The sequence below is a fragment of the Pectinophora gossypiella genome, chromosome 16, assembly GCF_024362695.1.
Source record: "Pectinophora gossypiella chromosome 16, ilPecGoss1.1, whole genome shotgun sequence".
Lineage (NCBI taxonomy): Eukaryota > Metazoa > Arthropoda > Insecta > Lepidoptera > Gelechiidae > Pectinophora > Pectinophora gossypiella.
Genome location: NC_065419.1, coordinates 4785302 through 4800703, shown reverse-complemented (window position 1 = coordinate 4800703; position 15402 = coordinate 4785302). Strand labels below are relative to the sequence as shown.

General features: G+C 42.5%; 1 protein-coding gene across 1 annotated transcript; it reads right to left on the bottom strand.

Moving 5' to 3' along the window:
- Positions 1 to 394: 394 nt before the first annotated feature.
- On the bottom strand, positions 395 to 14248 carry LOC126373675 (ubiquitin conjugation factor E4 B). The gene is made up of 20 exons (XM_050019908.1): positions 14075 to 14248; positions 13280 to 13921; positions 12997 to 13138; positions 12360 to 12925; positions 12039 to 12287; positions 11595 to 11841; positions 8540 to 8713; positions 7834 to 7954; positions 6977 to 7108; positions 6224 to 6481; positions 5755 to 5929; positions 5330 to 5497; positions 4732 to 4827; positions 4316 to 4434; positions 3857 to 3995; positions 3436 to 3549; positions 2930 to 3050; positions 2654 to 2760; positions 1185 to 1278; positions 395 to 769 (listed from the first exon to the last, which is right to left on the bottom strand). The coding sequence occupies exons 1-20, from the start codon at positions 14096 to 14098 to the stop codon at positions 714 to 716; spliced, it is 3744 nt and encodes a 1247-aa protein (XP_049875865.1). The 5' UTR covers positions 14099 to 14248; the 3' UTR covers positions 395 to 713.
- Positions 14249 to 15402: the final 1154 nt, after the last annotated feature.

Genomic DNA, 15402 nt, shown 5'->3' with positions numbered 1-15402 from the left:
ACGGACATTCCTATAAAATGCACAAAGGCGTGTCGGCCTCTCGCATCAAGTCCGCGGTCGGGTCACGTGGACACCCGACCGCCGTTGTTCAGGGCCGATCCTGTTAGGCCTATCAAATATTTCTATGTGTGATGCCTCAATACAATTAAATCGTATTTTATTCACCTCTCTCGATTGTAGAGGTTTCTGATTTAAGATGTATTACGAAAAATATAATTATTTTTTGTAAATAAATCACAGAAAAATATTTCAAGTGCGACAATGCAAAACTTCCAATAAAACTGAACCAAAATATATAAGGGTTCTGTGGATCTTTGATGTATTAAAGATCTATTGGATTGTACGAAACGAAACATTCGCACTGAAACATACTTAGAATAATCTCACATTCATACACAAGGACCTAAGAAACTGAAATGGGGCACAGCAGGGCACTATAGAGAACATGCTATGGTCGGTGTTACCATTAATGATATCTTGTTACATTGTATCGTGTTTGGAAATAATAAAATCACTATTATCTTGTGTAGTCACGATGTAAAACTGGTTAGTATAAGTGTTCATTAAAAACCAAATAGCATTTCAGTTTAGCGCCGCGCTATTTCAGTCTCCTACTAAGTGGACAATAGTCCGCGTAGCACCGGAATACCGGCGCAAGTCTTTATTATGTATTAGATTATATACATCAGACTTTATACGTTGGCTTTCACGACTTACGACGACTTCTTTTCGCGCTGCCATTGGATGATCTTCTCTTTTAGTTCAGTCGCTGTAATGTAACAGAACGAATGTTATTTTTATTTACTACTAACATACTAATGTCATTTTCAAAAATGCAAAAAGGAATGATAGAAATCATAGAAGAAATTGGGCCTTACGAATAACATATGATTGCAAAAGCGGATCTAGTTTTTATATCGGGGGGGGGTTTGTCACCAGCCGGGTCTGCATGACAACCGCGGCGCGAATTATATCGAGCGGTTGGACCAATAAACGATATATATGCAGACCCGGCAGGTCGCAGACAGCCTACCTCAGTAGAGAATTAGATAAAATTTAATTTAAAATTTATAAGCGCAACCTGTCGCCCGTGGGGGTTCATGACTCCCAGCCTGGATCCACCCTTGTATGATACTGAATAAACAGGACATTTTTTAAGCGGTGAAATAATATCGGCACGGTACCTGGGCGAAGTTGGTCTTCAGTGAGCGGCTGCCGGTTGAATGGGTCGGTAGCACTGTTGAGCAGATGGCGCAATATCACCGACCGGTCCATCACCTGCGACACATATGCGTCATTTTAATAGCCGATCTTGAGTTAAACTAGATTTCATTGTCCTTAAGCTTTGAGTAAGTATGTCGAAAAAGTAAGCGGGGCGAGCCCTCCGGTCCGCGGAGGTCCGTGTTGCTCTATGGGCAAGCCTAAACACCAGGGGCGCTCAGTGACCGTAGGTAACTAGCTACTGTCATAGAATAAAGAATAATAGTATGTATAGACCGGCAACTCTCCGCTCCCCACCAGCTGCCGAGCTAGGTTGGCCTCACCCCCCTCGGTCTTACTTTAGTCTTCAATCGTATGGGCTGCGCGCGGACCTTTGTTTTTAATTTTTATCAGTATATCTTATATACTATTTTCTTTCGTTTGAATCCAAATTTGATCTGACAGTAAATAGCGCGCCCGCGCGGCGCCTTTACCTACTTACTTTTTCTTAGTGAAACATCAAAAAATGCTAATAATTAGCAATAAAATTCTACCTAGGCTAAGTGCTTAATATAAAAATAAAGTGAATGCAATTAATTCAATTTTTTTTTAATATAAAAAAAATTATTGAAGTGCCTATATTTTTGTACTATTAACTGATAAAACGTTCTTGCGTAAGTAGTGGTACCTATCTAAGTAAGTCATGCTCATGCCGGATAAAATTAAGTATTGTAGTACGCAGTTCTCAGATGTCACACACAGAGATGCGCGTGCACCATAACTGTCTGTGAAAAGTTTCGTTTTTGTATTCATGAAGTCCGCGGTGTGCTATCGTCTTGACCTCAAGACCATAGCACACCGCGAACTTCATGTGTAACCTTACGAACAACTTACGTTATTGTAACCTTACAATAACGTAAGTTGTTCCGAACTAGTGCGTCGTTAAGACATATTGGATTCCTGCAGATTGTCTTTAGCGCTATCTTGAAATATTATTACTAACTCTGTATCATCATAAATTCATAATGTACATTTTCCCATTTCTATTTTTAATTTTATTTCTTTTGTTTCCAACAATACTTAAGTTTGTTCTATATTTATAATGTTATAGTTTTAACTCTTATGTTTGCTAAGAAGATTTATGGCTGTTTTAACTTAGAAGTTAATTTCTATTTAAGTTTTATTCATATTTATTTATATATACACCTAGATATATACGTTTTGTTGTTGTAATTATGAATGCTGTGTGTACCTGTAATTGGAGCACATGTACAAAAACTAATTTAAGACTTGCATTTTATAACTTTATAATATGTGTACTGTTGGTATACCTATCTAAATAAATAAATATTTTGATAGCTGGCTACTTAGCACAGACACCTCCACGGACCTGCGATGAATCAGCTGTGTAGGATGTTTATAGGTAATATACTAGACTTGTGAATGTGTTCACCTTTCCGGAGGGCAGGTAGACGGGGTCCGACATGAGCGTGTCCATGAGCGGATCACGGAACTCTTCGGGCGCGTCCGCGAACTCGTCGCTCTTTTGTTGGTTTGATACTGGAATTAAACAATACATTCAGTATTCATTTTCATTTCAAAATCAGAAGTAACGTGTAATATAATGTGACTCAGGAGCACAGAACTGATCAGTATCAGTTTCATTGAACTTTTCCTACCTAATAAGCCTTTTGAGTTAATAAGGTTATGGAAGTGAACAACTCCTTACTGGCGATTTGATAAGCGTTGTCTGCGAGGGCCTTGAAACGCTCGATCTCGGAGGGAGTCTTAATGCAGGACTTGGCGAGCCGCACTGCCGCCTCCTCGAACAACTGCTTGCGGAATGACCTCTGTGAATTACAGATTTAGATTAAATAAGTATTAAACATGTAAGTAAAGACCCTCCCACCCTCACGTGCCACGTTTAAATCACCAGTCATTGAAATGCACTTTCTAGTATGTAACACCTTACCCGCTTGGCGTACCGAGTACGATACAATAGTTAGTCGTAACTCATTATCGTATTATTATACCTTATTGCTATTCTGATGCTCTATGCGCGATGTGATGCTCGAGTGTGTGCTCTAGGCGCATCCACCCTATAAGGTTTTGTACGTGGTAGAGGTACTCAAGTGGGTGCAAATACCCCTTATATTCATGGCACGCTTGAATGAATCCCCAATTCTCCTCATGGGCTCTACTAGCAGGTAAATCACAGCAGGTGGAGTGCGGTACCTCGTCGGCGGCGAGCGCGGCGTGGAAGTGCGGCGAGTCGAGGTGCAGGTAGATGTCCACCAGCTGGCTCAGCAGCCGCCGCGGCTCCCAGCCGTACTTCTCGGGGCGGCGCACCTGGCACACATGCACATAAGTTTTACTCCTACGAATCAATTAGACATCTCGCTAATATGCAACCCCTTAACGCGACAAGTTTAGTTGAAATTAATTTTAAAAAAATTCGGCGCAAGATCGCTATCGATGCGGAACTACCCTGTCAATAGTCACTTTATGATATTGTCCTTTTTAGAATGTTCCAGTTTGAACCACATAATTTGTCCGACGGCACTTTACGCCGTTACTATTGGGGTGGAGGAAGCACGTCCTCAATTGTTCTATGGATTTTAATTCTGATTGGTGACGTCTTATGTGGTGCATGTACCTTGAGGTTGTTGCACTTGGGCCCGCAGAGCTGCTGCAGGTTGAAGTTGAGCATGGAGGCGAGCCGGTCCACCAGCTCGGGCCGCAGGAACGGCTCCTTGATTTCTACCGTGAGATACTCCAGCATGTCCACCGTCTCCCTGCAAACGACGTATACATTCATTATATTCATAATTTCTCAACTAATTTCTCAATGGTTGACTGGAAGAAGTTACTCTGCCTGTATTCTTTTTTATTATTAGATAGGCCATGTTAGGTTGGGGCCGCACGAAACGTCGACATTTCAGAGCCGGCAGCCATTTTACATTGGTAGGAATCAGAAGTAAGAAATCCTGTTGTTTCGCATTCTAATTGAGCGCACTCCAATTCTGCCCCACGTGCAGCTTTAAGTAAAATACTGAGTTTCGATAAGCTTTCTGGGGGGTCAACAAGGCCATAAAGCAATAAAGCAATTCCTGACCTAGCCAGCGTGAGGTAGGAGCGGCACTGGCGCTCGTCCTGCGCCAGCGCCCTTGCGCGCGCCTCCGACGCCGCGCCCGCCAGCTGCGACTCCTGCGCCTCGTGGATGCGCTTCAGGTACTGCAACACACAACACACCACCTTATATACATGACACTTTACTACAGCCTGAGAGGTACAAAACACAGTTCACGATAAACCATTATATTGTAGACAATTTAGCTTTTACAAACGCTTCAATGCACGGCAGGGGATGGAACTCGGAAAGAAAGAAAGCGGCGAGTTACCGCTGTAATTATTTTTTATAAATAGTCACAGGCCACAATATCTCGTTCGATCTTTACGATATACTCCGGGTAGTTTACTTTAGTTATCCAAGTCACGCTACTCGAGTAAGTATAATACCGGAATACTGACTGTAAGACACTCGTCAAGCAGGAATGTGGTGTCATTCATCAGCATGTTGATGAACTTCACGAACTGCCGCCCGGAGCGTGATTCCTTTACGATAGCCTGGAAAATAACAATATCACGTTAATTACTACTTATTATCATTAGTTTGGATCATACATAATTGATATCACGTTGTTTCCAGGATTTGTGCCCGGTTAAACGTCGTTCGCGCGATGCGTTTGCCATGCCGCGAGGGTTGATCAGATTTAATGATGTGTTTTATTGTACCGTGCTTATTACAAATGAAGAGTACAAATCTTATCTAGCCTACTTGATCTCACTGCTGGACAAAGGCCTCTCCTTAATTCCTCCACTCTTCTCGACTCTGTACAATCTCAGGCCAACCTCTCCGAAAAGCGTTCAGTCACACTATTTTTTACGGCCTGCCTCGACTTCTGCATCCATCTTGAGGCACCCAGTGAGTAAAGACTGGTGCCCATCCCTTCGGATGCATTCAACAAACGATTTTTTCCCAACATCAATGATGGCTGTTTTGGAACGCGGTGTGGTATTTCGAACACGGTCGATTCTCTCAAGTCAAGGAGTACAAATAATTCGTTACCTGTTTATGTATAGGCCGCTCCCACATGCCCTTCAGAATGATGCTGATGTGGAAGCGGATGGTGAACTTGTCGTAGAACTCCGTGCTCTGGCCCGTCGTCTCGATGTCCGTGTAGAACTTCATCAGCGCGCTCGCCAGCAGCGTTTGCGACATCGGGTGGTCCATGAACTAGGGACAAAATATTTTATTATTATTTGCTATTGGCCTGGGCTAACCTATTCTTATATATTTCTATTCAATTATGTCAATATTGTTCGTAGCAGTAAGATTGTTTTCCGGTGGTTTATGGCTCTGCTCACTTTTTAATAGATATTCTTGAACTTGAGCGGCAGTTGAAGAAGATATCTCGTTGATCTCAACGAAGAGGTAGGGGTTTTTGATGGAAATCAACCTTATGTATATTTCAATAAAAAGCTCAATATTACCTTTTCGTATACATTCTTTAGCTTGAGCGGCACGGAGAGGTTGATGACAAAGAGCACCTCGACGATCTTGGCGACGAGGTAGGGGTTCTTGATAAGGTGCGAGTGGCAGATGGCGCTCAGCAGCCACGTGATGATCGGGTCTTCTATATAGTCCGCCACTATCTGAGGCACGTATCTGAAACGTCGCGTACAGCTTGTTGCAGTGAGTTTTTACAATAGGCTAGTATCCAACTAGACAAATCCGTTACTTTTTACTGAACGAACGAAATTTTTTTTTATAAAAGAACACTGTGACGTCATAGAAAAACGTCATAAAATGTCGGACTCATTATTCCGTTTTTCTTGATTAAAATTCGTAAATTAATAAAATAGAAAAAATAAGTGTGAAACAATGAAAGATGGGAACGATGTGCAAGTCGATATACTCGTCGTATATACATATACGTAACTTTGAATACTGAATACTAACTGCACAGCAAAGAGCATAAACTCTGCGACGTCCTCGGCGTACCACTCGGGCGTGGCGCGGAAGGCGTCCGCGGCCAGCCCCTCGCCGGCCCCCCCCCCCCCCCCCGCCGCGGGCCCCGCGGCCCCCGCGCCCGCCCCCGCCGCCCCCAGCTGCCGCTGCAGCAGGCGGCACAGCAGGGCGCACACGGACGAGTAGAACTGCACGCTGCGACGCATCAGCTCCGAGTCTAGAAGCGCCGTTTCCGCGCATTGTTTCGATCTGAAAAGTCACATTTATAAGTTATAGATTGTTTCACACAAAAAATAATTGCGTGCGTTTGATAGCAGGACAGAAAGATATAGTAGCGTAATGGGAAAAAGACATACCAAGAAAGTGGTTCATGTTCAACCGCGTTAACGGCTGTCATATGCATCATGCTTTAGCGCAAATAGTATTAAGCAAAATTCAAACGTATAATTTGACAATAAATAAAGCGGAGATATGCAGGAATCGACCAATCACGACTGGCGCGAGAGCGCCAGAGCTTCTTTCTCGCACCCTTTGGTTGGACAAAAGGTGCGCGCCGATTTATACCCTTACATCACAGCAATAAAGGCCATAGGGGCATATTAACGCTTATTATAATGACGGTATAATTTTGAAGCCCCGCCCCCTGCGGTACGATTTCTGCTGCCTCATTTTTGAACCACAACTATGCTTGTTTATTTCCGCTCACCGGAATCGACTTTGTATATCGGGTGTATGTTTGGGTACCTGTGTAGCCTCTTGATCTGCCGGCGCCAGCGGCGCAGCAGCTCGCGGTTGCGCAGCGCGGCGATGGTGTTCCTCCACGCAGGCTCGCCCGCCATCATCTCCTCGATCACCTTCTGCAGGTCGCGGAACGCTCTGAACAGAGAGAACATCGTTCTATTTATTTATATACTAGCTGCCTGCGACTCCGAAGGCTACAGGTTGGAAGTAGTCAAATCAGTACTTTCTACCAAAGAGGCTTTTACTAAACATCAAATCAAGAATCCGTATGTAAACACACGTTATGACGTCACAGAAAAACGTGAAAAAATATCGAACTTAAATCCTAAGTATTAAGCTACTTTCCAACTAGTCAAATCAGTTACTTTTTACTAAACATCAAAACACGAAATTACTATGAAATTTGTATGAAGAAGCACACTGTGACGTCATAAAACAGCGATATAAAATGTCGGACATATTATTATCTTTTTCCTGATTAAAATTCATAAATAAGATAAATAGAAAAAAAGAAAATAGTTTTCGTCAGTCTTCGATTTTAGAAGCAATTCATCATTATACATTGTTTTAAGTTTACGCGGTTATTATCATAATTAAACCACATAATAACGTGTTCTTACCGCGTTTAAAGCAGGGATATGAGACACCCGATATTTCGACACTGTTGCAAGTGCCATGATCACGGGATGACTCAAAGATGGTGAGTGTGAGGTGATGAGTGTCGAAATATCGGGAGTCTCATATCCCTGCTTTAAACGCGGTAAGAACCCGTTATAATGTGTGTTAATTCATCATTATTTAGTGATCAAAATTTCATAATTTATTTGAGACCTAGGACACTACCCAATAGGCGTCGTTACCTGATGCGCCGCTGGTGCGTGTGCAGCGCGGGGATGAGCGCCACGTGGTGCATGTGCAGCGTCAGGAACCAGCACACCGTCTGGAACTTCGCCTCCGGCCACTTGTGCTCGGGGTCCGCGTCTGCAACGGACAAATAATAATAAAAAAGTTTATTTAGGTAAAACCTACGACACACATATCCTCGTAAGGCCAGGATTTCCAGACACAATAGTTAAACAATGGGATTTGGATTTTAAAAGGACTTTGGGCCTTAAGACCATATACATTTACAACATTAAAATATACACACTATAATATTTAGCTGGAAAACGTAAAGGTATATATATGGGTGCCACAGCTCACCTAAAAAAGGCCAGGGTTCAGTGAAAATTTACCCAGAAGGCAACACTGATTTTCAACCCACGCCGATCGGTGAAACGCGAGTACCGCACAATAAATTTAATAAAAATATTACCGATATTTAGGCCGGTCGCATTTTGAAGGTGTTTTGGTACAAATTTGTCGTCACACAGGTACAATATCAACCATCCAGGTACTATGTGCCTGAATCACTGGGTGCAATTTGGGTGCCTTGTGTGGTCATCTTGTGTTCGTCCGTGTCCGTATGCTTCACTGCGGTTTGGTGGTGTTTGGGTTAGCAGCTAACCCATTCGACATGGTTTTCAAGACGCCTTGGTTATACATATTAAGATAAAAAATATTTACTAAGCGCGGCGAGCCAATCAGCCGCCTCGTTGGCCGAGAAGCCAAGCCGCGTGTCGTTGCGCACGCGCGCCACCGCGTCCGGGTGGAACGTGTACAGCGGGAACACGCGCTCCAGCTTGATGCGCACCGACAGCAGCTGCAGCACGGAGCACACGTTCAGCATCCACCCATCGCCTGACAACAAACACACATTATTTAGTTGACACATAACATAAACAGCCTATATGTATACGGCCCAAGGCTGGGCATAGGCTTCCTTCGATCAACCGAAGAGGGTACCTATGGGGTACAGAGTATTTAGTTGACAGTTCTATTTATTTTGTTAAATAAACTAGATTACACATACGACCTACGAAGAATTCAACTAATTTCTAGTAGAAATCGCTGACGCTCACGCAGCTGACCAAGAGATACATTTAAACTAGGAGAGAGTACATCGTGTTTGGTAAGAAAAAGACAAAATTGATAGCCTTCGCGCAAGGTGGGATAGGGGAAGACGCGATGGACTGAGTGTCGCGCTGACTCAGGCTGCCAATAAGTATTTGTCTACCTCTCCGTCCTGCCGTGAATTTGCGCAGTCTCATAGTACTCGGTTTATCGTAAGGTCGGTACGAATGACTTTCCCACCGTAGCATTTGCGTTGTTCGAGATAGAGAAAGTAACCCGTTTTTTGCATTAAAAAGATGGTTTTTGTAACATAAATATTTCTAACATATTATTTTGTTTGGTCACTCAGAATGCATTGATTTCAATTGACACAAACAGCGCCTAAGTCGAACTCAGCATAGTCCGCATCTTTTAAGAGATAAGCAGGATCGCTTGAATCTATCGTTAGCTAAATGGGACATTTATTTGCACATTTTCTTAGCCATGAATTCTAAATCGTAGGCGCTGTTCTTTCTATTTTACTATGTAATGTAATGTAATTTTGTAACATAGTTTGCATAATAAAAGATTAGCACTGCGATAAGCCCATTCACATAGCACTTGCATAGTTAATTAACCTTTTGATCGAATCATTCTGAGATTATGCTGAGAACGGTACGCCTCTGTGGCTGTCTATATTAAACGACGGACCATTCCAACGGTAGTACTTCTACAATTAGGCCCCTCAGTATTTCGAAATAGATTCAAAGTTGTGATACGCAGATTGAATCAACGTGATGTTTGTTGTTATTATATGAAGTTTCTCTCATAGCTCCGAGACTTGTTTAAACATCCTCACGAATTGTCTTCAAACATGAATAGTATATCCACATAGGTCACAGTTCAAATGATAAGAGGTTTATTTGACTCGGTTTGAATTTACCCGCGGTAGCAGAGTACCTACAGTAATCGTATGCATATCAATTTACATAACTTATATCTGTGTGTCATTGTGTAATGTATTCGAGCTAAAATGCTAACGAGGTGACACAATTATATAAGAATCGAAAACTGTTTCAGCAGTTCAATGTGAATAAAAACACGTTTAGTTACCGAAATAAAGACATTGGTACTTGTTTACGTGTCGACTGTTCTACACCTAGAAGTTTCTTAAAGAGTGAGGAAAATAGTAAACATAAATATTTACTCGGAATCTCTAAGGTGCGTCTGGATCTTCGAAAGTAAATAAATTGGAATAATGCCAATACAAAATTGTATATTAGACGCACATGAGGTGAGCGACATTTGAACGGAATATACGATCTATTTTGGCTAGTCATTATAGAGTAACTACGCATTCAGGGCGGGCAGTAAATTTATTAGACCCGTCGTCATTAGGCCAGAGTTTATACTACGATGGCTTTATCAGTCGTTTGTTAAATAATTGACCTGAATACAACGACCGTGCCGCGTGCGTGCGCGATCAATGACACATTATTTGAACTTAAGGCTACCTGTATGGGTTATTCATAGTTAACGGTTTCAGGCACGGGTCAAGAAAATATGTGAATAAACCCAAGGAATAAATGTTATACATATGGAGAAGCACAACATGATCATAAATCAGGTGAATGAACTCGCGGCCGTCACTGCGTTTAACACATTGTCTCAACTCGCCACAAGGAAATATAACTGTAGCAAGGAAATACGAGCAATCTAAAAATAAAATCTGTCTTACTCCTACGTGTACTTATATTCTGTAACATATTTCTCAAGATAATAGAGATAACTGCTTATTTCTTTTTTCTACTCCTCTACTTTAATCTGGCATTTAAATAACCAAAAAGTCTAATATAAGTACATACATAATTAAACTCTTTGAAAAAGTGTACGCTCTATGGCCTATAAAAGCATTGTTTACAAAGTGTAACTGTACTATAATGTCGCCAAAAAAGCATTGTTGTTGTTTTTTTTTTTTGACCTGGAAACTGGCACCTTTACTTTGTTTGGTGCCATAGATATACTATAAAAAAAAAGTATACATTTGCCGCCATTTTCCCGCGCGTTGGAAAATAAATTGGAATTTTTTTGTGTTTCGTTTAAAATTACGTCGTCGTAGAAAAAGTATTGTATGCAACGTTGTATAACTAGGTCAAAAAATGCTCGTGGCGTCTCTTATTGCGATGTTCGCCAAGGCTCACATCGCAACTCACGCCACTCGCATTTTTTGACCCTTCTTATACAACTGTTGCATAAAATACTATAAATCATCACTCACCACGTTTCGAAGCACCAAACCACCATATCATCAATCAAATCAAATGGTGAATTTTAAACTGACAGAGGTTACAAATATGATCAGGGGGGTTAAAATGGCCACATCGAAGCAATTCATCTAAGAAAGCAATATTGCAATTTGACATTTGCGCATATAAAAGTAAGTGCGCAATGCAAACAAATGTCAAACAGCAATATTGCTTTCTTAGATGAATTGCATCGATGTGGCCATTTTAGCCCCCCAGATTTTATTTTGTCCAGTATGAACAGATGTATTCAAATTGTAATCTATACATCTGGAAGAATTTTCATGGCCGGCAGACATGTGATGAAACATGATAATGATCACAGGGCCGTAACTAGTTTTGTAAGGCAAACAGACCATATTATTTAGTTCACAGATTGATTTTACCTGCCAACGATCTTTCATCCGTGAGCATCTGCGCCCTCCGCTCGTTGCGCTGCAGTATGGCGGCGAAGTAGTTGAGGAAGGGCTCGCGCGCGTCGGGGCACAGCAGGATGTTGTGGCACACGTTGTGCAGCGTGTTGCGGCTCGCCTCCACCTCGCGCTGCAAGGCGAACGCGAGGCTGCGGTCGCCCGAGCCCGTCGCGAACAGCCGCTCCGCTAGGCGGGGGTTCTCCTCCGCGAATAGGGATATCTAAAGGGAGGTACTTGATAGTAGATATTTGATAGTCATTTACAAGTCTTCCTATATGTCTGAATAATTCAATATAGAATCATTTTAGCCATTCATCCGTCTTACAAAACGTTTCACTACGCGGAGCTCGGTTGTTTAAAATTACACTACAAGAAGTCGACGGCATCTTTGACTACGAATGGTAAAAAAGGACTCACAGCAAAGAAAGGCCCCAGGAAACTGGCGCGCGCGATCTCCCGGCCGGGCGCCGTGGTGGCGGGCGCGGGGCACAGGCTGGGCAGCCGCGCCAGCAGCGCGCACAGCGGCCGCGCCGCCAGCCGCGCGCCGCAGCGCAGCGAGCACAGCGAGCGCAGCGCGCGCAGCGCCGCGCCGTGCCCGCGCCCCACCGCCGCCGACACGCAGCGCCGCATCTCCTCGCGGATGCCCATCAGCAGCGGCACGAACACCTGCGCCCCGGCACAATGTTACTGCTTTCGAATGTATACAACTGAACCACCCGAACATTTCAGAGTATTTACCTCTTCGAAAACTTCCTTATCCTCGTATGTCCCTTGCAGCAGCTCCGGAATGAGCCCTATTGGAGTGTTTCCGATCAGAATGTAAGGTAGCAGTGGCGATTTCCGACACTTCTCCAGGTCGAAGGCTCCCTGGAGGACTAGCACTAGATGGTTCACTAGCAGCGATCTCAAGTTTAGCAGCAGATCGCTCAGAGGCGGTTCTGAACTTTTCTTTGGATGTTCTCTTTCATATATGTTGATGTTATTGTAGAATTTCAAAATATAACTAACAACTAGACCCTGAGTGGGGATGGTTTTTGGCATGGGCAATGATGGCGCCGGGCATGTCTCAGATTTATCTATGTCAGATTCTGATCCGAGAGGACCATTCGTCAGTGTGTCATCTCCGCAATCTTCACTTAATCTCTTTGAAGTTTCAGATACTGCAATGAGTTTTTGGTTTAGAGGATCTGAGCCATCAGCTATCTGTGTGATGACATCCATGACTGCTTCTGATGCTATTTCATTCAGACTTAACTTAGGGTTGTCGAGTAAAGAAGCTGCTACAGATGGCACAAAAATACCTCCTGAAACAAAGAGCATTATCTTGTTTAGACATTCTTTGTGTTTAGTAATTTCACAAGTAAATAGCACCTACCAGCACTATCCTCTGACCAGGACACCTGCAGGATCTTGGAGATGATGTGCCGCAGCTGGTCTTCCGTCAGTTCGGAACAGCTCACTGTTCTAGGTCTGTAAATCTTGCGTGCCGGTGATTGTGATGAGTCATTATCTTCAATCTAATTGGATCATAAATTGTTGCTTCTTATCAAGTAGGTTTACAAATATACTATGTCATTATACATAAAATAGATACGAAATAAACTTACTACAAGTAATAAATCAAATAAGCACAAACATAATGGTTTGGTTATACATACCTCCATTGGTTCAGGCTGCTGTTCTGATTGTGAATTTCGTTCTGATGTATCGTCAACTTCCATGGATAGGGATCTCCGTGAACAACTGGGAGATGCATTGCTTGGCCTCGGTCGCACTGGGGATGGTTCAGCAAACTGAGGTGGTGACACTGATCGAGATGTACTGTCTTCCCTTGTGGAAGCTCCTTCTGAGCCACCTGTCGGCTGTGGTAAGCTCCCAACTCTCACGGGTCCACATCTTAATAACAAAGCTTCATGGCCCATTGAATCAAAACTATTGTACTGTCTTGTCTGAGACAAGTCTGTCATTTTTGTGTCAGGCATTTCATCTAGTAAGTTATTGTCAGTTTTTTCAGTAACAATTATACCATCTGCTGGTATTTTGGTCTCATCAGATACTTTGTTTTTATTGTCTGCGTCTGAGTAAGCTGGCTCTTTGTTGGCATTGGTGGCATCTGAAGGTGAGCAGGGAGTAGTGGTGGAGCCTCGCGGCGCCGCGACGGGGGAAAAGTGTGCAGGGGTCTGTGGGGATGTCTGTGCGTCGGGGGCCGAGGCACCCGGGGTCACGGGAGGGCTGGCGGGGGTCGTAGCCCCCGCGGGGCTGCTGAGTGCTGCTAGCCTTGCTAGCCGACGTCTTCTGATCTGTAACAATGGTTACGAGATGCTGGAGCACGTGGGAAAACTGCGAAAGTGTGAGCCAATATGAAACGCCAACGCTTTGTTTTGTTACGAAATTAGATTGACCAGACGCACTATGCCAAGGTCCGTACACAAAACAAAATGTAATATGCTTACCTCCTCTTGACTTAGTTCACTCATGATGAAGGAATCTTGTACGTATAACTGCAAAAACTATTTCTCAGAATTTACCCACAATAATTCTCAACATGAAAGAACACAGGAGCAAGCCACACAACGTCAAGCAGTCAGTCACCTCTCAGCTGAGATTGGTTGTTTGACGTTTGTTGGTTGGAGGAATGACGAGTAGAAAGTATTGAAAATACACGCGTCATCGTAGAGATGGTGCGTTCAAAACATTATAAAGCACTTCCTGTAAATATTTTTTATTTACTGAAAGTGCAAAACATGTGCAAAAAATTATTTACTTTAATATTTATTGATAGTGTTAAAAAACAAATATGCATCCTTTCTATCATAACTGCAGTTTTATTTTTTGGTAAGGACGTTTGATGTACAAAATAAAATGAATAAGATTAAATATTATGAACGTATTTTATATATACGTTCAGAAATGCGGACGTTCCTTTACCAATCTCACAACATTAAAATAAAATTCGCCGCCATTGTAAATATGTAGCTGTAGATAATCGTTATAGAATATATATTTTTCGTTTTTGAAAATGGAAGAAAAGAAGAAGAAAATTCGTTCAATTTTCACTTACATTTTGGTTATTTGGATTGTTATGAGTTTTTGAACGAAATATGTCATGTTCAATGGCCGGATGATTGTATTGTCAATTTGTTTACGTTCAGGCTTTTCGGCGGGAAACGGGAACGGGACAGTTGCTTTCTTCATTGAGTAATCTAAATAATTAATACGAAGTGGTGTTTTGTGGTTAATGATCGCATTGAGTTAGTCGGAAGACATTCGCGAGTGTTATTATATTGGAGTATTCAATAAACAAAGTGTATCTGCCTATTTTCGCTTCGTGCCGGGAAGCCGCTTCATAACTCAAAAGTTTATGCGGACTTTTGAGTTAATTCGTTTGGGGTTTGGAGTAGGAGTCTACTCCGAGGGTGGGGGCTTAGGTTTCATCATCATCACCTTTCATCATTTCATTAATCATCAAGAAAAAAAATACGTCAGACATGGCTGTATGGGCATAGTTCCCTTTGCCTTACCCTTCGGGGAAAACCAAAACAAAAAAAAAAAAAAATTGTTTACGTTCAGTTTGTTGTAATTTCGGCTTTTCGGCGGGAAACGGGAACGGGACAGTTGCTTTCTTCATTGAGTAATCTAAATAATTAATACGAAGTGGTGTTTTGTGGTTAATGATCGCATTAAGTTAGTCGGAAGACATTCGCGAGTGTTATTATATTGGAGTATTCAATAAACAAAGTGTATCTGCCTATTTTCGCTTCGTGCTGGGAAGCCGCTTCAT

Bases quoted from the DNA above. Each gene is read 5' to 3' on its own strand.
- LOC126373675 (XM_050019908.1), bottom strand. From the start codon at position 14,098: ATGAGTGAACTAAGTCAAGAGGAG. The intron at 12,288-12,359 runs GTAAATACTCTG...GCCGGGGCGCAG, and splicing joins ATAAGGAAGTTTTCGAAGAG to GTGTTCGTGCCGCTGCTGAT. The intron at 4,435-4,731 runs GTCAGTATTCCG...TGTGTGTTGCAG, and splicing joins TGCTTGACGAGTGTCTTACA to TACCTGAAGCGCATCCACGA.